The sequence below is a fragment of the Bubalus kerabau genome, chromosome 16, assembly GCF_029407905.1.
Source record: "Bubalus kerabau isolate K-KA32 ecotype Philippines breed swamp buffalo chromosome 16, PCC_UOA_SB_1v2, whole genome shotgun sequence".
Taxonomy (NCBI): Eukaryota; Metazoa; Chordata; class Mammalia; order Artiodactyla; family Bovidae; genus Bubalus; species Bubalus kerabau.
Window position 1 is genome coordinate 10,203,053 of NC_073639.1, and position 26,705 is coordinate 10,229,757.

Below are 26,705 nucleotides of genomic sequence, written 5' to 3' on the forward strand. Positions count from 1 at the left end.
ATTAGAAGTACGTCTTTATGTAATACCCTAAGAAATTCACAACGTGTGGCTCTACTTGTAAAAGGGGCTTCAACGAAATACAGTGTTAAATGCATTTTTGCATGAGTGTGAGTTTAGTCTGGTGGTCCGCTTTTCTGGGGGAAATCTCATTAAATGGATGAGTCGGCGCCACAGGTGCCGCGATCGCTGTCTCTCACTGGAATGCACATACCTGTGGGCCGGGAGAGGGCCGTGCTGGGAGACTGGCTTCCCGGCGGACCTGCTCAGGTACCAGGTGTGTGCTCTGGCTGAGGAGCAGGTTGGCTGGCTGGTTCAGGTGGGAGGGGAGGGCTTAGCATGCTACCAGGCACAGAGTACGTTTTTAGTAAAAGTTCACTAGATTTCTAAAACTAAATTAATGGACAGGGACTTCCCTAGCAGTCCAGGGGTTAAGACTCCGTGCTTCCACTGCAGGGGGTGTGGGTTTGATCCCTGGTCAGGGAACTAAGATCCCCCACATCTCACAGCCAGAAGAAAGAACCAAGAAAGATTGCCTTTTGTGGGGGCCCTTTCGTATGAGAGATGGGTGCCTCCAACCTCTGGGCTTTTAAATTCTAGGACAAGGAAGGAGCTTCTTAACTCTGTCCAGGGTTCTGCATCTAGGTAAACTTCTGTTCCCATCTTTTAAGATGTAGGCAACCCTGAGGGAAAAAAGTTGCAACCCACTCCAGTATTCTTGCCTGGAGAATCCCAGGGACAGAGGAGCCTAGTGGGCTGCCGTCTATGGGGTCGCACAGAGTCAGACACGACTGAAGCGACTTAGCAGTAGCAGCAGCAAGGATGTTTTAGCTGAGCTCCCCCCTCCTTTTTTATAATTAGTGAGAACCTGGAAGAAGACTATGAATTTTTTTCAGGTAAACACCCTCCTAAAGCTTTGAGTTGGCTCATTCAGTACATAGCATATGACCAGGACCCACCTAAATTGTATTTTTCATGTCTGTTGAGTTCAGCAGCATCATTTCAAGGATCCTACGTAGTGGCTATTTGGGGGAAAAAGAACACTAAATCTAACGGAAAGGCCATCATTTTCCACCCCCAAAAGTAGCACGTAGATCGCTGCCATGTCTCTTCAGCAGATTTTAGACAAATGCATTCACAGAGTATTTGTGAGCAGAGCTGATCCCTGGTGGTCAGATGGAAAGCATCTGATTGAAATCTTCTCTCTGCCTCCCTTAGTCAAGCATCTTAGCCAAGATCATTTAAATAGCATCTTCAACCCCAAGTTCCCTCTTATAAATATCTCTGCAGGGCAGAATGGGGCCTTGTTACAGGTGGGCCTTTTCTAGACGTGTCCCAATAAAAGCCAGCTGCCACCCCAAGCAGCACAGACTTCTGCAGCCTAGGCTCCATGAAACGCGTAATCTACTTCTGCAGCCTCCGCTCCGTGAAACACGTAATCTACTTCTGCAGCCTCGGCTCCGTGAAACGCGTAATCTACTTCTGCGGCCTCGGCTCCGTGAAACGCGTAATCTACTTCTGCAGCCTCGGCTCCGTGAAATGCGTAATCTGGCCCAAGAGCTGCCGCCACCCTTGTCAGGCTGGGAAAGGACACAGTGAACCGCAGGTCCCCCCCAGATGCCTGAGGGGTGTGGGGGCGCTGCTGGCAGCCTTGTTCCTTGTGGGGGACGGTAGGGAAAAAAATACACAGTGACGTGGGGGCAGGGAGGGGCAGGCTCAGCTAAAACCGGTCCCCATCTCAGGACTGCAAGTACAAAGCCAAAGAACTTTCCCCGCAAAGCCTCAAGGAAGATTTTTTACCGGAGCCCTGTTTATCCTGTTAATGAGCTGCCAGGATGATCTGTTCTCCAGAACAAGGAATGGCCTAATTAAAAGCCTGAATATAGAGAGGATTTACTGAGGCAAAGTTATCCTGAAACAATTCTTAGTATTTCGAGAGCTCTTTCTAAAGCATTTAGGTTTATGATGGTCATTCAAAAGTGGGGGGAAAAGCCAGCTCCATTTTCTTAAAATGTTTCCTCCGTGATGTGATTTAAGAGTAGAGTATAAACTTGTTTGACAGTGTTCTATCTTAGGCTGTTTTAGATGGAGAATTAGTGTTGTGTGATTTACAGACTGATGGCTGAAGCAAGGGGTCGAGAATATCTTCAATGACCGGAAGCCTGGGCCACAGAGGCCTGCTGTTCAGGAAGAGCTAATACTACTCAGCTGGCTGGGGTGTGGGCGAGCCAGATTACACCCAGCGGGCCAGTGCCTTCAGGCAGCACCTGCAGTAGCGCTGTTTTGTCTGGTCACTGAGTCACATCTCACTCTTTGCGACCCCTGGACTGCAGCACACCAGGCTTCCCTGTCCATCACCATCTCCCAGAGTTTGGTGTCCACTGAACTCAAGTTCACGTCCATTGAGTTGGTGATGCTAGCTAATCGTCTCATCCTCTGCCGCCCCCTTCACCTGCCATCAGTCTTTGCAGCATCAGAGTCTTTTCCAGTGAGTGGGCTGTTCACTTCAGGTGCAGTAATAGCTGACCTGCAATAATGTCCTTCATTTAAATGGCTGAGTGTGCCAGCCATTCAGTAAATGCGTGGCTGACGATTAGTGACCACACTGACCCGCCCGCCCCCACGTGAGGTTGGGCGTGCACTGCAGACGTTCACCCTTCCGCCTGTGGCACGTCCCACCCCCGCCCCAGCCGCACTTCCTGTAGGAGAGCGGCCGAGGCACACTGACCCACGTTCGGGTCAGGCAGCCCACCCGCAGTCCCAAACCTCTGAACCCAGCTGGGAGCCCAGCCTCGTGGACTGCGCGACCAGGCTGAGCCAGAGACATAAAAAACAACCCTCGGCCCCGAGCACCGTGTCCTGTTTCTAGATTCTGTACCTAGGAGGACGCGCTCCCCCATTACCCTGGCCCCAGGATGTCTTAATGGCTTGAAATCAACCACTGCGGCAGGCCTCAAGAAAAGCCACTTGCTGAGGAAAAGGTACCCCTGAGGACCCACGAGGGAATAAACAGCCCCTTCCTACATGTTACGGAGACACTGATTCCAATCCTAGCACCTCAAAGTATTTTACTAAGTAAAATGGGGACCATTTCCTCTAAATATCAGGAAAAGGAAATACCTACAAAAAAACCACACATCTCTGATTGGTTACTCCAGCACTGCCATTTCATGTCTGGGACTCTGTACTTGAGTCCGTAAAATTGTATTTTAGGCTAAACTCAACCTGGAATTGCTTTAAAATTTTAAAAACGTTTACTTGGCTAGTTCCAAAAATCAATTTTAAAATATCCCAGCGCTCTCATATACTTTGAACCACAAAACCCAGTTCATCTAGAACTTCAGATCAGACTCTGAATATGAATCTCAGTGAAGGACGTGCTACTGCAGGAACTTGACTCACCTCTGCTGCCCGGGACACCGGGCCTGACACAGCGACCCCAACCTGGGCAGCACCGAAGCCCGTGCCCACTGAGCCTTCCAGCCCGCAGCACAGCAGCTGACGTGGGGGCCCGCCACGTGGTAAAGCGTCCACGCGGAAACATTTTACAGCATGCCCAGTATCATTCAAAATTCTTCCCCAATCTCATTGCAAAGGAGATTTCTAAACATCCCACCTGCTACTTTATGACTAGAATATTCTACTTCATTGTGTGAGGTCAGTCACTCAGTCATGTCTCTTTGCAACCCCATGGACTGTAGCCCACCAGGCTCCTTCGTCCATGGGATTCTCCAGGCAAGAATACTGCAGTGGGTTGCCATGCCTTTCTCCAGGGGATCTTCCTGACCCAGGGATCAAACCTGCGTCTCAACATCTCCTCCATTGGCAGGCAGGTTCTTTAACACTAATGCCACCCGGGAAGTCCATCTACTTCAGTACCAAGATTTTTCCCAGCAAGGATTCCCATTGCCACCCACTGCCATTCATCCCTGTCTGCCTGGACAGTGTTCGTGTCTCCAGACTCCTCAGGGCTGCTCTTCTGCTTCAGCTTCCGGCCTTGTGTGCCCTCACACACGGCCACCCCACCCCCAAACATCCTTGCCCAGCCCACCTGGCTGTTCCCCCTCGACTGCAGAAGTTCACCCGTTCCCACGAATGTATTTCCAGGTTCATTTTCTGACTTTGTTTTGAGAAACCCTGGACATAACACTCGGTCGAGGGCTGCAGTGGATCCAGAAACCCAAACTGGTGTCTGCCTCCAGAGAGACAGGGCTGGCATGTTGCTACCAGCACCCACCACAGGAGTTAATCCTCCTGCCTCTCACTCAGACTTGGGTCACCTCCGTCCTCCTCGAAGTCTACTTCAGTACCTATTTTAAATACATACTCTTCCCCAGGGGGCGCCTTCCACATAGGGGACTGTAGTTTTCTGTAATAAAGCAAGAAAAAGACTCCACACCATCACCAGATGATGGAGAGAAGTGTAAATCACACCAGAAAGCTAAAGGATATGGCTTCCGGAGGCAACTTGAGCATCTTATATACCCAGTGAGTCCAAACTGGAAGATAAATAACTTATGCAAAGCAAAGCTGGAAGGTAATAAATTACAGCCGAAACTCCATCTTTCCGCTCCTCTCTCCCCGCCTCCGAGACGCTTTCTTTTCCAGTGGAAACTTGTGCAAATACTTGTCGGCGCTGGGAAGCCAAGAGCAGGCCAGTGTGCCCTTCAGCCGGGCAGGCAAACCGGAAGTCGGTGCACAGCGAATCGGTATCTCTGGTTCCTTGCCTGGACCCGGAGGACTGTGAGGCTGGCTCCGAGGAGCCACCCGGCCCCAGCCAGCGCTCCAGGGGCTTCATCCCGGGGGGACTTGCCCGCTTTGGATACAGAGCTGCTTCAAGGTCCCTGAACACAATGGCAGCCTCAGCTCTGCAGCATCTCATGCGCTTTTCTCCTTCATGCCCCTGCTGAACTAGGGCCTGATTAAAACCACACCAGCGCTCCTGAGGCGCTGCCGCCAGGGTCTCAGCAAGACACCCACAAGGAGCAGAGGCCCGGGGCTGCCAATTTCCTTCCAAACAGAGCTCATCCTAGTCCACGCTTCTCGCCTGCACACAGAACAGGGCAGTGGAACCTGATAACATCCATGAATATCGGTTGTTTATGGTCTTGTTTTTTTTAGCCCACAATTATTTTGTGTGCGTCTCCCTCTCCGTGGGAGTAGACCGAGGCTCTGAGTATAATTACGCCTGGCGGAGTGGGCTGCAGAGCAGAGATGCGCTAGTACATCATGATGGGGCCGTCTAATGAGCCCCATTACTCAGAAGGCAGCGTTTCTGTGCAGAGCGAGGCCCCAGCAGGCACTTGGCTTGGCGGGGCTCCCTATGACCTGCTGGCCCTTAAATCCCAGTTCCCAAAGAGGCTGTGCAGTCCCTGTTTCTCTACAAAGTGCAACACATTAGAAAAAGCAGATTTTTAAATAATTACCAAGGTTTGTACCGATTGTATTTAGTTTATCTTTATCCTTTCCCCCACTCCATACTCCCCAAAAATACCCACCATGAGATAGTTTCACAAATGAATCAGTTTTTCATAAAACACTTAAAAAAATAACAATGCTTGTCTTCTTACATAAGCATCAGATACCACGCTTTGTTCATAGGGTTGATCAGAGTCCTAAAAACCAAAGTAACAGTTTGCATAGGCAGAGTTCATTGTGTGCAAATCTTACTAAAATAAGGCTATTTTCAGTGTTTTAGGTGGTGATACAGTGAGTAAAGAAAGCTCTCAAGCAACAAGACATTTCCCTGCATTCCACATTCTCTCCAGCTGTACCTGACTTCCTGGGCAGAGAGCGGAGACCAGCGGATTTGCCTGCACCGTAAGGCAACATGTGTTGGACAGAATACAAGTGTTGGAAGCAAAACGCAAAAGGACGGATGATCCGGGCTCGTGTTGGGGGCAAGAGGGGCTCCGTCTTTACTCCTCCCTTTGTAAGGGGGGCCACGATGCGGAAGGCAGCCGGGGCAGGCATGTGTTCGCGTGCCGCTGGAAGGCCAGCCCTCTGGCACGGGCACCTTCAGAAGTCACTGACCCCTGGGGATCGCTGGGTGTGACCTACTGCTGCAAGGCAGGACCTACGCTCCTACTCTAAGGAATGGGAGGATAAGGACCAAGACCTCTTGAGAAGGAAAAAAAATGGAGCCCAGAAAGCCTGCCAAAGGAGCAACCACGTTAGTGGGAAGACGAGGTGGGGAAGCCTGGTGGCTGGAGAGAGAGGAGGTGCAGAGAAGGCCCCCCTCCCCCAAAATCAAGTATCGTCAGGAAGTCTCTAAGTAGAGATGTCTATAAGCAGCTTTGCATTCAACATTCAGTCAAGACTAACACCGCAGAAAACCAGAACCAGACTTCCAGACTACCAGCACGCGTCGTCTGGGTCGCCCAGGATCCTGCAGCAGAGGATGGAGTGTTCCTGGGCCAGGGCAGCCAGCTCCTTCAGGAACTCAGGGAAGAGGGCGGCTGCCAGCATGGTGTCCCGCACCGCTGGGGGCAGGCTGGGGGGCGCCCCCGCCACCTTGGCTCTGTTCGTCAGGAAAGGCTGAAGCACTTTTGGGGGGCCATCCAAAAAGTTCTTGCCGCTTCCTGTCCTGGAGGCATCCTGAACGGGATCTGAAACCAGAAGGCAGGCAGCCATGGTGAAGAGCCTCCGGGAGCCCTTCTGTCTGCCCTTAAGTGACGTGTGTGTGCTAGAACCGGGGCGGGGGGAGGGGGGGGGTGGTGCGGATGTTCAGTTCCCACTCTGACTGCAGTCTGAAGAGCCCCCCTCTACTTCCCTCTGAGACACTCAGATCCACCCAGCAGATCAGCTCCAGCATCAGGCATGTAATGAGAGTTTTATCCTAATTCCCATATGAGGCTCTACAAGCAGGAATTGTGGCAAGAATATAGGTTCATCAGGAACCCTCTGCGCCTGGGGCGAGACAAAGGGAAAAGGCGTCTCCTCCCGCCGAGTCAGCCAAGTGAAGACGCAGGACAACAGGGACACCGACCCTCCATGCCTCCCGGGGTCGGGGTGACCACCCTCCCTTTGCCAGCTGAGCCCTGACCACCTCGCAGGGCTGTGCAAGGCGGCCTGAGTCACATACACCATGCTGCCCACGGCCTGGGCACAGGGCTCCGGCCTCCAGGGCCAGAATGGATGAAGCCTTTTCGAGGTTGGAACGATGGAGAGGAAGCTGAATGCTCATAAGACCAGACTGGGAGCTCTCCACTACTACGGGCATCTCGCAGCAGCAGGTGGCTTGGACCTTCCATTCAAGCAAGGTTTCCAGGAGTTTCAATCTCAGTTTCAATAATGTTCGTCCAAGATGATATGAACCAAATTTTGTATATCCAAGTGATTTGCATTTTCATATCGCATCAGTTTACCAATTAAAATGGTTCAACTTACCTATTTAATTCCTGAAGATCTCCAGCCTTCCTATCGATAGGAATTATTTATGTCTTCCTCCGCGCCCCTCTCCAACAGACTCATTACTCCTTATAAATCATTATATTCAAGCTCTTCATTATTTTGGCTGCTTTTTAGAATTCAGCCCCATTTCTCAACATTCTTCTCAGAGTGTTGCTTAACTATGGTACTAAAAATTCCTGACATTTATAGTACTTTCCACATCTCACTACTATCGTCTTTAGTGTTAAAAAAAAATCCTCCACTCTACTGCTTTAAATATCCTTTTAGATTAAAGCTTATCACAGCTCATGCCATAAAGAACTGGGGAGGTTGTTGAGAATCTGCTGCTGCTTTTCAGCAGAAACTCACACTGTGCCTTGACAAGAGAGTGAGGACAGAGCGCTGACGTCCCTGGGGACACAGCCAGCCCCCACCCTGGGGCCACGCCCGAGCAACACCCGCCCCCAGGGCCACAGCACCCAGCTCTCAGCGACGCGGCGGGGCCCAGCCAGGAGGCCGGCCGGGATTCCCAGGGAGATGGGACCCGGGCAGCAGACCGACCCACACTGCGTGTGCTGGGCCCCACCTAGCACTCCCTCCCGTGTCCGCACACCTAAGGCTCACCAGGTTTAAGAGGTACCAGAATCGTGGTTAAGGGCACAGACTTGGCCACGTCCTGGCTGAGGGACATCAGGCGAGGTAGTTTACCTCTCTGTACTTTACTGTCCTCATTTCTCACAGATTCACAGCAAGATGGAGTCAACAGGTATAATGCTCACAAGGACCTCTTGGTAAGTGTCAGCCATCACACTGCCATCAGTTCAGTTGCCACTGACTCTATAAACCACTTGCGCTTCCTGCCCTTGGAAGTGACCCCCTGTTGGAGCCTCCCACTCATTTTATTTACCAGCTGGGGTCTGCAGGGCCCTTCAGCCTGGTGGTGCTGTTTCTGTTCTTTGTCCTCTGTTAAGACTTTGAAGTTCCTAAGAGCTGAGCCCCTAAACACTGTGTCCTTCATGGCCCCCCCCACCCCGCCCCAACACACACACACACTCATCCACAGAACAGCTAACAGACATTTGCTGAATGAATGAGGGGAGGAACCCGCCATTGTCAGCTGCTCCCTGCACCTCAGCTCCCTGGAGCTGGTTCACTCCCTCATCTCCATCTTTCTCTTTCAAATTCACTCTTTCCCCGCAAAGGGCTTTTGTGGATCATTTATCCAGCTTGAGCCATGAATTTTAAAAGTGTCATCGCTAAGCCTCATTTACCCAGCTTCAATCCAAGAATTAACACTGTCTTCACCGATGAAGGCGGGGACATGCCCAGTGAGGGAGGCAGAAGCCCAGCAGAAGTCCTGGCGGTGGTTCTGTCCCAGCAGCATAGGGAACTCACAGTTCTTTCCTTGAGTCAAACTCAACTCAAAAACAAGGAGACTCGAGTTATGGTCCCTACCTGGCAACCAGCTAGTCACATAATGGCTCGGTTTCCTTTTCCATAAAATGGAAATAATACCTACCTGACCCCTTCCAGAAGTAGCAGTCAGTGAAAGGACTCTATACGTAAATAACAGAAAATACCACCTTTGTGGTTTGGAATTTGTATTTGAGGGAAACATGAAATGCCTGGCAAGTGGCTGGGCCTCACAGACCAAGGGTCTCAAGAGTGACACTGTTTCCGCACAGAAGTCCACCCAGACTGATCGAAGCGTTAGTGAGGAGGCTGGTTTCACCTGGGCCTGCGTGATGGGGCAGCTCAGGCTGCGGGTCCATGAACCATACACCCCTTGGAAAAGGGCCCAGTGTGCGGGCACAGCACCCAGAGGAGAAGTAGGAAGGAAAGGAAGTGTAAATGCCAGAACTGGGAGTGGCTTCCTAAACTGTTGCCCTGGGTCTGAAAGGCCACAGCAAACGGTTGTCAGGATACTGCTGGAAGACTGGAGAAGTTAGAGAAGTGAGTTACCCTGCACCTCTGCAATGGCGTCAGACAAGGAGCACAGACACTAGACTCCCCAGTATGCGCCTCTCACGGGATTCTGATCGCGCGCTGTTCTGCGGCCCTGTGAGAACCAGGCTCCCAGGCCCGTCTCGTCTATAAGCAATCATATCACACACGAGTCAGTTTGTCCAAGGGACAGAGACCTTGGTCATTCTGTGAGTTGAAAGCTTTTTAAAGTTGAGGGGAGCTGTCACTTTGCTAACCTGAAAGAGGTTAATTAGGAGGTTAATCTGAAAAACTCCATCAAAGGGGAGTCTTCTATCCCAAGAGACGCTTCCTACAAGTCAACGTCCCCTGAGAGTCACAGGCCTTAGAAATCATCCACCACAGCTGCCTAACTGACCACCTTATGAGGCGGGAACAAGAGCCCCTGGGCATGTATCCAGCAGCCAGCGCGTCACACAGTCTGAAGCCAGGACGGAGCACAGGGTTTCAGGGACCCCTCCACCCCAAGCCCACCACCGTCACCAGGATTGTGTGGGTCCAGGAGGCCGGTCAGGGCATGAGCCCTCAGGCTCTCTGAACCAGGCACCTGGCCGACCTCTCTGGGCCAATACCTTCAGCCTCCTTCTATGAAAACGAGCTAACAGTACCCTGCATGTCCACTGCACACTGCTGTCTGAAAAGGAAAACTGAAGGCACCTCGCAAACTGTGAAGTACAAATAAAGACCAAGCCCGGAGCGCAGCTCAAGGAGGCTGCACATGGCCATGACCCCGCGTAGCTCTCCCCATCCGGGGGGCCGGGGGCTCTGCTCCACTCCTGCAGCTGAGCTGACCCAGTGGCTTGGCCGACAGAATGCAGCAGAATCAACCTGTTAGGTGGGGGGGTCCCCATCTGGGGCCTCAAGAGACTGCGTCTTCTGCTGCCACTACCCGACAGCCATGAAGCTGCCAAGCCAGGGCAAACCCACTGGATGATGAGTAACACAGACCCTCATCACCCCATCACCCCGGCCAGCAGCCACCGGTGTGCCAGGCCATCCCAGATGCCCAGCCACGCTGAGCAAGTGCTGCCAGCATCAGCCATGCTCACCCAGGGCAGCAGATCAACCTGGCAACCACAGACTCGTGAGCATGTGGGATCACTGTATCTGGGGTCTTTTGCGGTGGTTTATTATGCACAAAAGCTAACTGGCACACCGCTCCCGCAGGGTGAGTCACAGCAGCGTGCCCCCTGCCAGGAGGGACAAGCCACCAGGCTGACGGGCATGAGGCTAGCAGAGGCTGCAGGGAACCTGCAGCCCACCTTCCCACAGGGGGGCTCCCCTCCATCCAAGACTGGCCACCTGCTCGTCTCCACGGCCCGTGCTTGAAGCCTCCCCCTCACTTCACCAGTGACACAGGGCTCCCTTTCTCTCAGAGTCTGTCTTGCAGTGTTCTAATCACCTTTCACACCCTGAATTCTGTAGTCAGAAAGAACTCGAGAGACAGAAGACAAACCTTCACTGGAGAGTCGAGGCCTAAGTCCTGTGAAGACAAGTAACCAAGAACAGACAGCTACACCAGGGCATGCCGTCAGAGGGCCGGGCCTTCCCAGCTTCCCTCAGTGGTGTAACACTGCTCTGAATTACATTCCTGCTTCACGCTCCACATCTTGTTTCCCATCACTTGCTTTAGCCCAGACCAACAACCCTGCTCTCTCTCTTGTCCACCAGCCACAGAGAAGCCTGACTTGTCTCAAGGGAGATGAGCAGAAACCAGCTCAGTAAGAGAGACAGCTGTTGTCAAATCTGTGTGACCAGAGCTTAATAGAGGCTGGGCAGCCCTTTCCCCAGGCCCCGTGGCCAGCAGGGGTCCTCGGGTTCCTGTGCCACCTGATCGGCCAGCCCTCCAGAGCCCATGGAAAGGCATCTTGGAAGGTTTAAGGTGCACATAAATTTTACTTCTCTTGCTCCAGATGAACGGCTTTCACCTTCTGGAGCCCTGAAGCACATTTATTTGGGGCTCAAAAGTCTCTGAAAACATAATAAATAAAATGGATGCCTTCCTTGGGGTAGCACCAACCAAACAATATGCACATAAGGCTTCTTTCTGGCCTACGTGTGCCAAGTCATTCATTCTAGAAACAGCTCCCACATCAGTCCTGCCCTGAACTACCCTACGTTAGGAAAACAAATGCCTTGCTAGAGCCTCCAAAGTGGGACCAGGCTGCGTATGGGTGGAGCAGACCTTCCTTTTGGTTTAAGGACACTCAGGGTGAAAACGGAAATCTTTTCTGAGATTTTTTTTTTCTTTTGAGATGCTTTTAGCATCCAGGAGCTGGTGCAGCACCCAGGACCCCAAGTCGGGAAGCTGGGGGAACAGGAGCCGCTGACAGGGAGGGACAGGGGAGGACCCCGCTGACCTTTGGTGGGTGTCTCGGGGCTCGGATCGGAGAGGTCCACGCGGAAGAGCAGGTATTGCTGGGCCTGTATGAGGAGGCCAGGGAAGTCTCTCTCCACAGAGGCGAACTGTTCAATCTTATTCTTCACAGACGCGAGGACCTGTCAAAACCAGCACTAATGACGCTAATACTTCAGCACGGAGTTCTGCTCTGAGTTATCGAGACATCTGTCAGGCACAGCCCCCACTGCAGGAACGATGGGGTTTTAACTGCCTGCGTGTTCTGGGGGGAGTGGTGCTCTCAAAACATCAAATCAAACAAGCTTCGAATCTTCAGTTTGTCTAGAATGATCCACACAAACAGCGTGAAAGGACTGGACTGGAGAGCAAATGAGAACAGGGGAGAGGGGCGGGACCGGGGACCAGGGGCGGGCCGGGGCCTTGCATCTGCCGCGCCTCCGCAGCAGGTGTGCGCAGGCGCACAGGGTGGGGGGCGGGGCCTGTGCATCAGCCACGCCTCTGGCAGCAGGTGTGGGCAGGGCAGGGGCAAGGCGGTACCTGGTACAGGGAGCGTACGCTGGGCTGGAAGACCATGTTGGTGTTGAGCAGGAAGGAGCGCAGGAGGGGCTGCGGGTAGCTGGCCAGCTGTGTGATGATGCCAATGAGCAGCAAGTTCACGTGCAGCGAGTTCTCCAGCATGTTCTCCAGCTTGGATAAGACGACGCTGATGAACGGGCCTGTGGAATGATACGAGGCTCAGGGCCGGCTGGGCGCAGGGGCCGTCTCTCCTGAAGACCAAGGAGTCGGGGGAACACCGCGGGGCCACTGGGGGCAAATCAAGTTCAGACAAGTGCGGCTGAGGTGACCAGGTCGCCTGGTGCCTCAAAAGCAAACCACAAGACATACCACCGCCACAAAAACAAAGCAGAAACCCGTGGTTTGGGAGCTAGTATTTTGACTCTGTGAGCAGTTTTAATACTTTGAAAATTATCATGGACCTTAGACAAAATGACCAGTGATTTAATTTTTAAAACCAAAATGTACTTTTCATCCTATTTCTGTATCTCTTGGGGCTGCCAATGCTTTAAAACATGGCACTCTTCATTCCCTAATGGTGCAGGCTATAGCCAACAGTGCCAAGACTGAAACCCGCCAGGCTCCTCTGTCCATGGAATTCTCCAGGCAAGAATACTGGAGTGGGTTGCCATTCCCTTCTGCAGCAGATCTTCCCCACCCAGGGATTCAACCCATTTCTCCTGTGTCTTCTGCATTGCAGGCAGATTCTTTACCCACTGAGCCATCAGAGAAGCCCTCATGCTATATAGGCTGTCATGCAAACATTCAGTCAGTTCAGTTCAGTTCAGTCGCTCAGTCATGTCCGACTCTTTGCGACCCCAAGAATCACAGCACGCCAGGCCTCCCTGTCCATCCCAACTCCCAGAGTTCACTCAGACTCACGTCCATCGAGTCAGTGACGCCGTCCAGCCATCTCATCCTCTGTCGTCCCCTTCTCCTCCTGCCCCCAATCCCTCCCAGCATCAGAGTCTTTTCCAGTGAGTCAACTCTTAGCATGAGGTGGCCAAAGTATTGGAGTTTCAGCTTTAGCATCATTCTTCCAAAGAAATCCCAGGGCTGATCTCCTTCAGAATGGACTGGTTGGATCTCCTTGCAGTCCAAGGGACTCTCAAGAGTCTTCTCCAACACCACAGTTCAAAAGCATCAATTCTTCGGTGCTCAACTTTCTTCACAGTCCAACTCTCACATCCACACATGACCACTGGAAAAACCATAGCCTTGACTAGACGAACCTTTGTTGGCAAAGTAATGTCTCTGCTTTTCAATATGCAAACATTAGCAGCCATCAAAAGTTTAAGTAACAAAGTCTTCCTGTTGTTAAAGAATAGCAAACACCTACAAACTATGTTTACCAACAGCAGCATTGAGAAGGGGTGGGGCTGTCCATCCCCCATAGGCACCAGAGAAAGACTCTTGCCAATATCACTATATGGAAGAACCGATGGAAAAGACTCTGTACTCCCAATGTAGAGGGCCCAGGTTCTATCCCTGATCAGGGAACTAGACCCCTCCTACCATAATAAAGACCCAGCGCAGCCAAATAAATTTTTTTTTTAAAAAAAAGAAGATTAGAGGTGAAGGAGGCCTTGGCTATAATTTTAGAGCAACAACTTTAAGTTGTGGAGGGGAGGGACTGAGTGCTCAGTTTGGAGAACTGGAGTCTGGTGTATCCAAGTTTCCTTAAACAAGAAATTCCCTAAGACCATAAAAGTAGTTCATTAAAAAAAAAAAAAAAGACAGACAAAAAGAAGCTTCAACTAACTTGGGTCACTGGAAAAATAATATGATTTCCATTTGAGTTGATTGAAGACAAGGAAAATCCAGAAAATAAATCTGGCATTAATAAAATTACTTGAAGATATTTTCCATTTTCACCAAAAAAGTGGTCCATTAAGCAAAATCAATGAGAATTTTCTATTTCCCCCAGTGGAGCTATTGATGATGCCTCTAAACCATGGCATGTTTTTGACAAAAGCACATAACCCCTGATGAATAAACATGCCTTGTGAAGATTTCACCAACATCAATATGGGTTTAACAAATACTCCATCATAAGGTGCTTCGTTCAGAAGCCTTGGCAGTGGGAGCGGGTAAGGGAGAGGGTAAACCTTTGTAAGAAGGCAGACACTGTCTGTGAAAAAGTACTCGCAATTGTAGTTTCTGCCACTACAAACACAGATGCTGTCTCTAAGGCACCTTAGAGCCAGGAGAGACACCTTGCATCTGGGTGTCAAGACTGGCCCCAACTTCCCCGGGAGGGGGCAGAGCTCCTGAGTCACTTTTCATGGCACAGAGAGGTCAATGAATTCTTCGAATAGAGAGCCCCTGCTTATAAAACAAAGCTGGGAGAGATTGCCAAACACATTCAGAAATTCTGGATTGCAATACCACTATGACAGCATCTTGATGGGGTTCCACCAAGAACCCCCAAAATGTCACCAGCAGCTCTACTTAATTCTAGTCTTCCAGACAATCTGCCAGGGGAGCCGCTGTCCTCACTCCCCAACCCCAACCTGGGCTCACGCCCACCCCGGCCCCACTCCCCTGCAGTCCCTGGGACTCAGCATCTGTTTCCTTCCAGAGGAACAGAGACAGGTGACTCAGGTGACACTTGGGTGGGAAGAGTCTCCTATAAAACGTATCTCCTTGGACTTCCCTGGTGGTACAGTCAATAGGAATCCACACGCCATGAATAAACGTGCCTTATGAAGATTTCACGAACATTAATACAGTTTAACAAAACATACTTCATCACAAGATGCTTCATTCAGAAGCCTTGGTAGTGGAGAGGGTAAACCCAAGGGACACGCGTTTGAGCCTTGGTCCGGGCAGATCCTATATGCTGCTCTAGGGCAGCTGAGCCTGTGCTCTAGAGCTCCGGAACCACGATACAGGCTGCAGCTACTGGAGCCCGCGTGCCTAGAGCCCATGCTGCAAAGCAAGAGAAGACACCACAATGAGAAGTCTGTGCAGCACAACGAAGAGGAGGCCCTGCTCACTGCAATGAGAGAAAGCCTGCGCAGCAACAGAGACCCAGTGCAGCCAAAATAATTTAAAAACATCTCCTTAACGAGAGCCCTCAACCTCCCGGCCATCCTACAAACACAAAGGCCGCATGGCCCAGCACTCCTGTCAGGGAGGAACCCCAGCCTGCTGCCACGCCTGGGAGAGTCCGTCATCACTGTCTCACTTCAACAACAGAGCATCAGGCCAAGGTCAGCAGACTGTCATTATAATCCACTAACCCCAGTAACTACAGCTTCTTAGGCATGTGCAATAAGAAACATATATTAAACCCTTTCAAGTTCCTGTTTGATTCTAGCACTTTCAAAAAACCTCCTGAGTGAAATGCAGGAGGAAGGGGAAACAGGCAAGCAGCTGAAAATGAGAAAACTCGGTTACAGTTCAGAAAGCCACTGGGAATGTGGGAATGAGCCACTGCGGGAATGAGGGTGTATTTTTCCCCTTCTAGAAGACAGATTAAGTTCACACTCATATCATACTGAATCTTCAGAACAACGAATGATAAGCCACCCCCTTCTCTCCCCTCAGGCCTCTTCCCCTGCTTCAGCGACCCCCACCCTGACCGGTGCTTCCTAACTCCAAGGGCCGCCACCATCATTCTGAGCCTCAGCTCCGCCGACTCCCCCTGGGAACCACCTCCCGAACGCAGACCGTCACCTCCACCTCCCCTGCCAGCACTGCCTGAGGTCGGTCTCCTCACTTGTCTGGTGTTCAGCAACAGTTTTTTTATTTTAATAAAGATTAAAATGATTAAAAAATTTTCTTCTTCTAAGAGTACAGGGGTATAAAATAAAGAATAGGCCTCTTGCCAGAGGCAACTCCTGTTAACAGATCCAAGTGCATTCTTCCAGCAATGTTTCATGTATATAATAAACTATAATAATTGAGTTATCATTAAAAACATGAATCACTTATTATGTGCCAGGCAGTGTTGTAAGCACTTTTCATGTATTGACTTACTTAAATATTCACAACAACCCTACAAAGTGTGTTTATGGTTGAGTTGGCCAAAAAAGTTCACCTGGGTTTTTCCATAAGATGTGACTCAATCGAACCTTTTGGCCAACCCAACAGTTATCCCCAGGCTGCAGTTCATGGGTCGCAAGACTTGGATACAACTTGGCAGGTAAACCACCACCACCAAAGACGATGCAGAATGTCACGTGCACCGTGAGTAAACGGGGTCACAATCTTCATTCAGGCCATCTGTTTCCAGCATCGATACTCTTAACCAACACACGGTCCTGCTTCCCAGGGCGAGAGTCTGTGTGTGTGTGTGTGTCTACCTCCTGGTGCTTTTTTAAATAAATGATAACATGACAGTACCGTCCACACACTGTTCAGCCTCTCCTTTTTGCGCTGCAGTGTCTCCCCCAGAGACTATGCCGTGTCACCATGCACAGAGCCATCCTGTTCATTCACAAGACATCTGGTTGCCAGGGGTGTGACATGAACAAAACAGTCCCCTACTGGTGGACGCTTGGGTGACTTCTATTATAAGTAATGCTACAATGAGCATCTCTGTGTACGCACCTCAGCCCATCGTGTGACCACAGCTGTGAAAATGCTTCTGGAAACACTATTACTCCTGCATTCTGAACCCAGATACAATGTCAAGTCTCTTAGTTGGATCTTCCTGGCACCAGTCTCTCCTCACTCCAGTGCTCCCTCCACAGTCTTCAAGACTGGCCTTTCCAAACAGGAATCTGGTCACATCACTCACCCACTCTGACAGGGAATCTTCAGGGCCTGGAGCACAAGCTCCCACTCCTCAGCGTGGCCTGAGGGCTCCCTGAGTCAGCGTACACCAGTCCTGTGGCTTCCTCTCTACTCCCGAGATCCAGGCCTTGTCACCCGCCGTGTGGCGGCAGGCTCCTTCTCTTCACCTGCTGTTTCCCCTGCCTGACTGTCATTCTCAGCTGCTTGTACCCAGAAGCTTCTCTTCTCTATGGCCCCGCTCTGTGAAGCCTTTCCCACTCCCCGCACTGGGCCTCCATAGGATCTGGATACTATGACTAATACATTTCTCACAAAGAGCATACAGTTCTTTGCTGATGTCTCCTCTGAAAGTCTACAAACCCCTTCATTTCTGAGTCCTTAGCACAGAGTATCAGGGGACTGATAAAAGATTGCTGAATGCACGAATAAATAAAATAAATTAGATAAATGAAATGGAATGCTTTGATTTAGCTGAGTACTAAGTTCATTTCTGCAGAAATTAGGATTACATGGAGAGTGCATGGTAAGTCACTTCAGTCATGTCCGACTTTTTATGACCCCATGGACTGTAGCTCTCCAGTCTCCTCTGCCCATGGGATTCTCCAGGCAAGAATACTGGAGTGAGTTGCCATTTCCTCCTCCAGGAGATCTTCCCAACCCAGGGGTTGAACCCGTATCACCTGCGGCTCCGTAATGCAGGCAGATTCTTTATCACTGAGCCACCAGGGAAGCCCTCCATGGAGAGAGGGAAGTTAAACCAAATGTTGCAGAACAAACTCAGAAGTTTGGACATGACAAAGTTCACATACATGGAGAGAGGAAAGAAGCTATACAAGGTTCAAAGGAGGAAACAGGCGAGGTTTTAGTTAAAATTACCTATATGTATCCAAATCTCAGATTCTGGTTTGTTGATTTTCAGGTGTACCATATTCAAAATATTGATGTTACTTAATATGTGATTTATTAGATTTTTTTTGGTCCTAAGCTAACTATGTGGATCACAACAAACTGTGGAAAATTCTGAAAGAGATAGGACTACCAGACCACCTCACCTGCCTCCTGAGAAACCTATATGCAGCTCAAGAAGCAACAGTTAGAACCGGACGTGAAACAATGGACTGGTTCAAAATTGAGAAAGGAGTATGTCAAGGCTGTATAGCGTCACCCTGCTTGTTTAACTTCTATGCAGAGTACAACATGTGAAATGTCAGGCTCAATGAAGCACAAGTTGGAATCAAGATTATCGGGAGAAAGAAATATCAATAATCAGGTACACAGATGATACCACCCTTATGGCAGAAAGCAAAGAGGAATTAAAAGGGCTCCTGATGAAAGTGAAAGAGTAGAGTGAAAAAGCTGGCTTAAAACTCAACATCCAGAAAACTAAGATCGTGGCGTCCGGTCCCATCACTTCATGAGAAATAGATGGAGAAACAACGGCAACAGTGACAGACTTTATTTTCTTGGCTCCAAAACCACTGCACTGAGTGACTACAGCCATGAAATCAAGATGCTTGCTCCTTGGGAGAAAAGCTATGACACCCTAGATAGTATGTTAAAAAGCAGAGACACTACTTTACCGACAAAGGTCTGTCTAGTCAAAGCTATGGTTTTTCCAGTAGTCATGTATGGATGTAAAAGTTGGACCATAAAGAAGGCTGAGCACTGAAGAATTGATGCTTTCTAACTATGGTGCTGGAAGAGACTCTTGAGACTGCAAGGAGATCAAACCAGTCAATCCTAAAGGAAATCAGTCCTGAGTATTCACTGGAAGGACTGATGCTGAAGCTGAAACTCCAATACTTTGGGCACCTGATTCGAAGAGCCGACTCACTGGAAAAGACCCTGATGCTGGGAAAGATTGAAGGCAGGAGGAGAAGGGGATGACAGAGGACGAGATGGTTGGCTGGCATCACTGACTTAATGGACATGAGTTTGAGTAAGCTCCAGGAGATGGGGAAGGACAGGGGAGCCTGGTGTGTTACAATCCATGGGGTCGCAAAGAGTTGGACACGACTCAGGGATGGAACAACAATACTTTGTTTCTTCAATTTACTTAGAGCCCAGGGACGAAGCTCCTTTGTCAGAAGACTAGTATTCTAAAGAGCAATCTTCACTAGCAGTGGGTAGTCCTGCTGTCCTGGAGAACACAGCAGGCAAATTGGAAGTCCTGCTGAATGAGAGCAGATGGGGTACCCGGAGGGCAGAGCTGATGTTAGCTGTGTCCTTCCTCCCAGCAAAATCCGCCTTGCCCTCAGTGGGCCAGGGCCCTCATGCTCCCCACCCTCCCCTTATCAACTGGGAAAAGCCAGATTACCTAATCCTTTTTATTTAGGATTGACTGATTGAATTTTAATTAAAACCCATTTACACTGAAATGTTATCTGAGCTAGAACTTAAAGCCTTTTAATTGTGGAATTAAAAGCCCTCTCCCTGTTTGAACAAATTTTCAGCGATCAGTAAATAGATGAAGAAATGTTGGAGGAGGTGGCAGAGAGTGCTGAGATCATGTCAGCCAACCTGGTTGGACCCGAAGATGCTGTGACTTCATGTACTCTGGGTGATCCAAGCAGGTGGGAAGGGGGCGCGGTCCTTCCCCACCAAGCTGTCCCCTCCTGGCCGGGGAAGGCCGAGCCTCAGCTGAGGCTGCTGGAGGCTGCCTGCGGCGACAGTAACGACGCCCCCTCCACCCCCAGGTCACATTCAGTTGTCCCGGGTTAGGACGCCACGGCCACCTGGCTGAAGTGCCCGAGTCAGGAGTCCCCAGAGGCCTGACTCCAAGGCCGGTCTGTCGCTCTGAGATGCTGGCTCCTTCAGGACCCTCTCCTCTAACCGAACGCCTCTCAGGGGTCCCACCTCAGCTGCCCCCAGGCCTGAGGAACCTCCCTCTGTGCTGGTTCCCTCTGTGCCATGATTTCCAGATTCAGACTGTAAAAGCAGGACCCTGTGGGGCCTTCCCAGGACAGACCTCCCCCATGTCTCCCGCCTGCCTCTTATCTGCAGAGAAACTTTAGCCAAAGAAAAAAATTAATCAGAAAACTGCAAAAGCAAAGGAAAATAGTCAAGCAAGACAAATAATACTTTATCTGTTAAACAACATCAAGGACCTTTTGTTCCTCTTCAAAGGCTATAGACAATATTCTAAGTGATGTCCTGTGAGCTGTTTTGCAGCTGTTTTTCAAACCCCCACAAGATAGAAAAAGTTAACCACATGATGACCAGACTCTGGCCATGACCTAAGCTGCCACAATTCTGAGAACTGGCCTCAAAGTAAAAAGTTAACCACATGATGACCAGACTCTGGCCATGACCTAAGCTGCCACAATTCTGAGAACTGGCCTCAAAGTAACAGGAACAAACCAGCCCTGGAACTGAAGATCAACTGTACTGCAAACAACCAGGCCAATGTTGGTCAGACTGCTGCGAGACTAAGTTCAAGAAGACTGTCAGAGCTGACAGCGCCTGTCCCGCCTGAGGTCCCCTCCCTCCACCTGTGCACACCTGAAGCTCCCCTTGAAAAGCTCTTGCCCCCGATCAGCAGTGGGGAGGTGGCTGTTGGACATGAGTCCGCCTTCTCCCCAGGTTGCCCGCCTCCTGAATAAAGCATCTTTCTTTTCCCACCAACACGTGTCTCTCAAGTGTTAGCTTTCAACCAGTGAGCAGCCAAATCTGACTTTGGTAATAATTTTACTTGGCTAATAATTTAATAATAATAATTCTACCATAATTCCTCTCCTCAAGCCACTTATGTGATACCCTAGCCTAGCCCTTTGCCTGTTCCATGATCTCTACCCACTGTTAGGGGTATATCACTGGAACACACCCATTCTTTTATTAGAGTGATGCGTTTATGTGGATCTAAACTCTACTCATGTTTGGATGAAGATTTTGTGATTAATTGAAATGAGTTCCCAGGCAAAGGCATGACTAATTCCAGCGGCCTGCGCTGTCTGTACACAGCCACACTGATTCAAGGGATGTTCTGAGCACCTGCTGTATGCTCTGTCCACTGCTCAGGACCAGACAGCGCAGAGACCAAGCCAACAGCTGTGCCCTCATGAAGCACACAAGCCAGTGGAGGAAACCAGAATTGTTTTTTAAAACAATTAACATACAATACATATAAAAACAAATGCTAAGGGGAAAAATAAATTAAGACTAGAGGAGGAGAAGGGGATAACAGAGGATGAGATGGTTGCATGGCATCACTGACTCGATGGACATGAGTTTGAGCAAACTCCAGGAGATTGTGAAGGACAGTGAAGCCTGGCGTGCTGCAGGCCATAGGGTCGCAAAGAGTCAGGCACAACTTAGTGACTGAACACCAAAAAAGAAGAAATGAGGCTATTAAATAATGAGACTAGACTTCTTATGTGGTTTAGTGAGTCCTATTGGGGAAGAATTGATGCTTTTGAAGTGTGGTGCTGGAGAAGACTCTTGACAGTCCCTTGGACTGCAAGGAGATCCAACCAGTCCATCCTAAAGGAGATCAGTCCTGGATGTTCTTTGGAAGGAATGATGCTAAAGCTGAAACTCTAGTACTTTGGCCACCTCATGCGAAGAGTTAACTCATTGGACAAGACTCTGATGCTGGGAGGGATTGGGGGCAGGAGAAGGGGACGACAGAGGATGAGATGGCTGGATGGCATCACCGACTTGATGGATGTGAGTCTGAGTGAACTCCGGGAGTTGATGATGGACAGGGAGGCCTGGCGTGCTGCGATTCATGGGGTCACAAAGAGTCAGGGACAACTTGGTGACTGAACACCAAAAAAGAAGAAATGAGGCTACTAAATAATGAGACTAGACTTCTTGTGTGGTTTAGTGAGTCCTATTGGCCTCTCAAGAGAAGTTACTCAATGGCAAAATATAATCTCTAATTTGCTTGGGGAGGGGGGGCGGGCGGGGAAAAAGACAGTCATTACAAGATGATAAAATAAGATAAAAATGAAACCACCCCTCCCTGCTCCTTACAAAAATCCTTCCCCTCTGGTAGGTAAACCGATGATGCTCCTTACCTGCACCTACCTCACTCCTCTGATGCAATACGTACAAGCACTTTCAAAAGCAGAAACCACAAAGCAATCTGAGGGCGTCACCTGTGAACGGGGTGCTCTGCGTCCTTGCAGGACGGTGACTGGCAAAGGCAGCATCATCTCGCGCTCCGAACGGGGATGGCGGGGTCTCCGCGGGGGGAGCCTCAGCTATGAAAGGGTCAAAGTCTTCGTCGTCCTCCTCCTCTGGGTCCTTCTTCCCCTCCTCCTCCGCTCCCCCTTGGCTCTCGTCTTTCTCCCCCTCTGGCTCCTTTGTGACCAGCAAGGCGTCTGGTAAGGAGAGATCCTGCTCCATCAGGCCCTCGGTGCTGGAACCCAGCTCTTTAATGATCTGGTCGTACTGCGCCATGAAGTCTTCACCCTCGGGGACTGCCGCTGTCGGCTGGGCACCGGGCTCCGCCTCGGGGCTGGGGGCTGCTGACTCGGGGGCTGGTTCTGGGGTGACCTCAGGTTCATTGGCTGGTGCTGGGTCCCTGGACACACTGTGAAGCACGGCCAAATCGTCCCTGCCATGCTCCTCCTCCGACTCCGTCTCTGGCTCAGGGCCAAGCAGGGGGCCGTTGTTCAGGGGGGCACCCTGGACCTGGGTCTGGGCTGGGGGCCTCACGGAGTCCTCCTGTGAACCACGCGCATCTTCAGCATCCTTCTCAGCACACAGCCTGTACACCATCACATCGTCCTGGAAGTCAGACTCCTCGATGTAGGCCCCTTTGAAGAGCAGGATGGCGTTCTTCTTCATCTCCTGGATGTGTTTGGGGGGGTCCACAGGGGCCGGGGGGCTGGCGTTCTCGGCATCCTCGTACGGCCCGGGGGAGCCCCCGCCGGTCCCCGAGGAGATCCCCGTGTCGTAGCTGTCGTCCCATTCCAGCTCCGGGTGGCTCTTCTCCTTCCCGGGAGCCAGCGGGGGCCCGGTCGTCCCAGGGACCTGCTGTGGAAGCCGGAGCACAGGGGAGGCGGAGCCCGGGACCCTCTCCTCCGGCGGGCCCAGGCAGAATGCCTCGGGGTCGGGGGAGTCTCCGTCGTACAGGGCGGACCACACGCGGCAGTCCCGCATGCAGCGGAGGATGTTGGAGTGGGCCTCCCAGAGGTACTGCAGGTAGCTGATGTCCAGGGCTTTGCCGTACTCCACGATGCAGGCCGACGGCGGCAAGGCCTCGGGGAGCGGCTGCTCTGCGGGCCCTGCCCCAGGAGACACATGAGTCAGAACGGGTGCGGCCCTGCGGGGCCGCCGAGACCCTGTCCCCCCGGCCACTGTGGTTCTAAAGATTTCTGACCATGATTCTCAAAGAACAAAAAATGGTTACAGTTTTAGGAAGAAAAAATAAAACCAGAAACTCTACCCTCACAGAAGATACAAAACCAATCTGGCCATCACCAGCGGAAGTCTGTTACTGGGTGTCAGCCTTTAGAGAAATGTGAGCAACCTCTCAAGCTGTCGGGAGGATTAAGTGAAGTAATATTTCCAATATGGCACCTGCCATAGAGCAGGTAATAATTAAAAAGATTTTCCTTTGACTCTAAAGTAGAAAGCCTATATAATCCATGAACTTGGAAAACGGATTTTCTCTAGAAAACCCTGGGCTTTTGAGAAGCCTGTTAATTCATTCTGCCATCCTGAGAATTACTGGGAGTTTTATGTTCCAAGTAGTGTCTTGTGATAAATTTTCATATTCACTACCAAAATAGCCCCTTTAACCTGAGAATGATACACTGACTACCTTTGATGTTACAAGCTCTCAACCATGTAACTGAAACAGCTATGCAAACATCTGCACTGAAGTTTACATTTCCTTTAGGAAAAAAATGGACTCAGACAAGGGCAAACACAAATTCTACCGTTTCTTTAAGAGTCTACCAGCCGGCAGGCGCTTTATTGGTGCTGTCGAATTTAATCCTCACAGGCCTATGTGGAGACACTGTTTTCTCCATTTACAGATGAAGAAACTGAGGCTCAGAGACAAAGTTCACCCGAGAGCCAGGGGCAGAGCCACAGGTCAGGCCACAATCCTACTCCCCACCTCCCCAAGTCAAGGTCATCTCACGTCAACCTCTCTCCTTACTTCGTTCCAGCCTCTTCATTATCTAAAATAAGGGCTAACTCTACCTTAGCTATAGCCGACTCCAACCCCCAGCCCCATGCTGTTTAAAAAGACGTGTGAATACAACACATCTCATACTTGTACACTGAGGATGCTGCTAGAAAGCCTAGTGGAAACTGAGGTGTGGGGACACTGACGGGGTGAGAGCTGGGCACGTCAGTGAATACTTATTACAGCTGTAAGAAGCAGAAAAGGAGCCTTAGCTAGTCAGTCATAAAAGAAACAGGACTCACTGCAGCATTCCCTGTCTACTGAGAGAGACACACATCCAGGGAGAGATGGAATCCGGTATCCTTTTGTTTATAAAGACTATCACTAGAGAGGGCTGCCTGGCAGGCTGGGACCTGGGACCCCACGCTTCAGTGCTTACACCTGGACGTGCATCTCCTCTTCCCCTCCAGCAACAGAATACAAAGAAGCTATAAGGAACTAAAAATAACTTCATGCATGCACAGATGGGGCAAATTATGAAAAACAGCACACAAAAAGGCCTGAACTGAACTGCCACCCTCCCCCCCGGCGCCAGAAGCAAAAGCAGGGCGCTGAGCACAGTCCCGGGGCACAGCACCACCAGGGGGTCGGCAGACCACCCAAGCCACCCCCTGACCCCACCCTCACCCCATTTAAGGGACCAGCTTGGCCCCCGGCTTGGGGAGCAAGCAAGGGCATCTGTTTCTTGTTCTTGGGCTGCAGCAAGAGGCCCGGAAAGCCCTGCTGAATTCCTCCCCTGGCCTCTTGTCACTTTCTATCGCTAAAGGGTCAGTGATGCAGGCCGGCCACACCCCTACCTGGGCTGTCACGCCTGCACTGTGACCAGAGAATATAATCCCTCTCCTGGTTCCCAAGTGTCAGGGTGATCCCGCTGGAGCAACAGGCGGGGGTCAGGGCGAGCAGCTTGGCCGCAGACACAGAGTAACAGTCTCTCTCCTTCACAGCCCACCTCTGACTCAGCATCATGTGATTGCAAGGGATCAGATACCTGGAAGACAAAAAGGGCCGCGTTCAGTGTCTGCAGGTCCATTCCCGTGATCAGGGGGCTCATCCTTTCTGCACCTTCACTCCAGCCCCCTGGGCTCACTCCTGAGCTTCAAGCCTGTCAAGGGCTGCCTTTTTCCGACAGCAGATCTAAGGGCCCTCACAGTTTAGCGTCCCCAAACTTCCCCACTCTTAATGGATGCGCTGCCCCTCTGCGCCCCGGGCCTTCACCTCTGCTGTAACCTCTCTCTGCAGCATGCTTCCCCTGCCCCTGCCAGACACCTGCCTTGTCGTCCTGCAAACTCCAGCTTCAGTGTCGCTTTCTCCAGGAAGGCATCCGGGCTTCCCACTCCAAGGTGGAGACACCCTCTGCCTCCACTACGCTCGTGGCCCTCTGCTAAGGCACTGCTATCAGAATCACAACTGTTTTGGCGTCTGCCTTCTCAACATGACGTGCTCCCAGAAGCAGAACCTCCTTCAAGAGTTCTGCCTCATGATCCCGTGGGCAGTGCTCAGAGTGGGCGCCGGATGACAGAAGCTGCACAGAAGGGCAAAGGCCCTGCCAGAGCGCCAGCCTGCTCTCCTGCTCTCCCGTGGGGCCATGAGAATATTGTGCCACAGCGTTCTGGCACCAGTTCTGAAGGAGCTGTATGTAAGGTGGGTGGTGTCCCCACACCGCCAAGCAAGCAGTGCTCCAGGCTGAAGGTGTCCTTCGGTTCAACTCAAGTCTGGCACTGTCTACTCGGAGGTGGCCGTGGAGCCCACGGGCTGAGGGTTTGGTCCTATAAGACTTCCCAACACACACACACACAAACACACACACTTCAGATGCCAGTCACAAGTCCAGGCTGTCACCTGTGCTCCTGAGGTTCCAACAACCCCCTCTTGGTTTGATCAATTTGCTAGAGCAGTGCACAGAACTCAGAGGCTTTTTTTTTAACTTATTAATTTTATATCGGAGCACAGCCAGCTAACAATCTTGTGGCAGTTTCCAGTGGACAGCAAAAGGACTCAGCCAGATACATGCATGTGTCCATTTTCCCCCAATTCCCCTCCCATCCAGGCTGCTACGTAACATTGAGCAGAGTGCCCTGTGCTATACAGTAGGTCCTGGCTGGTTCAGTTCAGTTCAGTCGCTCAGTCATGCCCGATTCTTTACAACCCCATGAACCGCAGCACGTCAGGCATCCCTGTCCATCACCAACTCCAGGAGTCCACCCAAACCCATGTCCATCGAGTTGGTGATGCCATCCAACCATCTCATCCTCTGTTGTCCCCTGATCCTCCTGCCTTCAATCTTTCCCAACATCAGGGTCTTTTCAAATGAGTCAGCTCTTCGCATCAGATGGCCAAAATGTTGAAGTTTCAGCCTCAACATCAGTCCTTCCAATGAACACCCAGGCCTGATCTCCTTTAGGATGGACCCACTTAAAATACAGCAGTGTGTACCTGTCCATCCCAAACTCCCTAACTATTCCCCCACCACCTAAGTTTCTTCTCTAAATCTGTGAGTCTGTTTCTCTTTTGTAAATAAAGAACTCAGAGACA

The 26,705-nt window shown here is 50.9% G+C and overlaps 2 protein-coding genes across 8 annotated transcripts in view; one reads left to right on the forward strand and one right to left on the reverse strand.

The window, feature by feature from the left end:
- GATB (glutamyl-tRNA amidotransferase subunit B) overlaps positions 1 to 15,956 on the forward strand; it is a 119,784-nt gene extending 103,828 nt beyond the window's left edge. Inside the window, exon 14 of the transcript XR_008703593.1 lies at positions 15,839 to 15,956. The gene's annotated coding sequence lies outside the window, so the exon portion shown is untranslated. The remainder of the gene's footprint in view (positions 1 to 15,838) is intronic.
- Positions 5,506 to 26,705, reverse strand: part of FHIP1A (FHF complex subunit HOOK interacting protein 1A) — a 311,586-nt gene continuing 290,386 nt past the window's right edge. For all 7 annotated transcript variants that reach the window (XM_055550636.1, XM_055550635.1, XM_055550630.1 and 4 more), the window contains 5 exons: positions 24,971 to 25,161; positions 22,129 to 23,262; positions 12,269 to 12,447; positions 11,733 to 11,871; positions 5,506 to 6,605 (listed from right to left, as the gene is read on the reverse strand). In XM_055550636.1, coding sequence (XP_055406611.1) covers positions 6,352 to 6,605; positions 11,733 to 11,871; positions 12,269 to 12,447; positions 22,129 to 23,262; positions 24,971 to 25,161 — 1,897 coding nt within the window. In that variant the 3' untranslated portion in view covers positions 5,506 to 6,351. The remainder of the gene's footprint in view (positions 6,606 to 11,732; positions 11,872 to 12,268; positions 12,448 to 22,128; positions 23,263 to 24,970; positions 25,162 to 26,705) is intronic.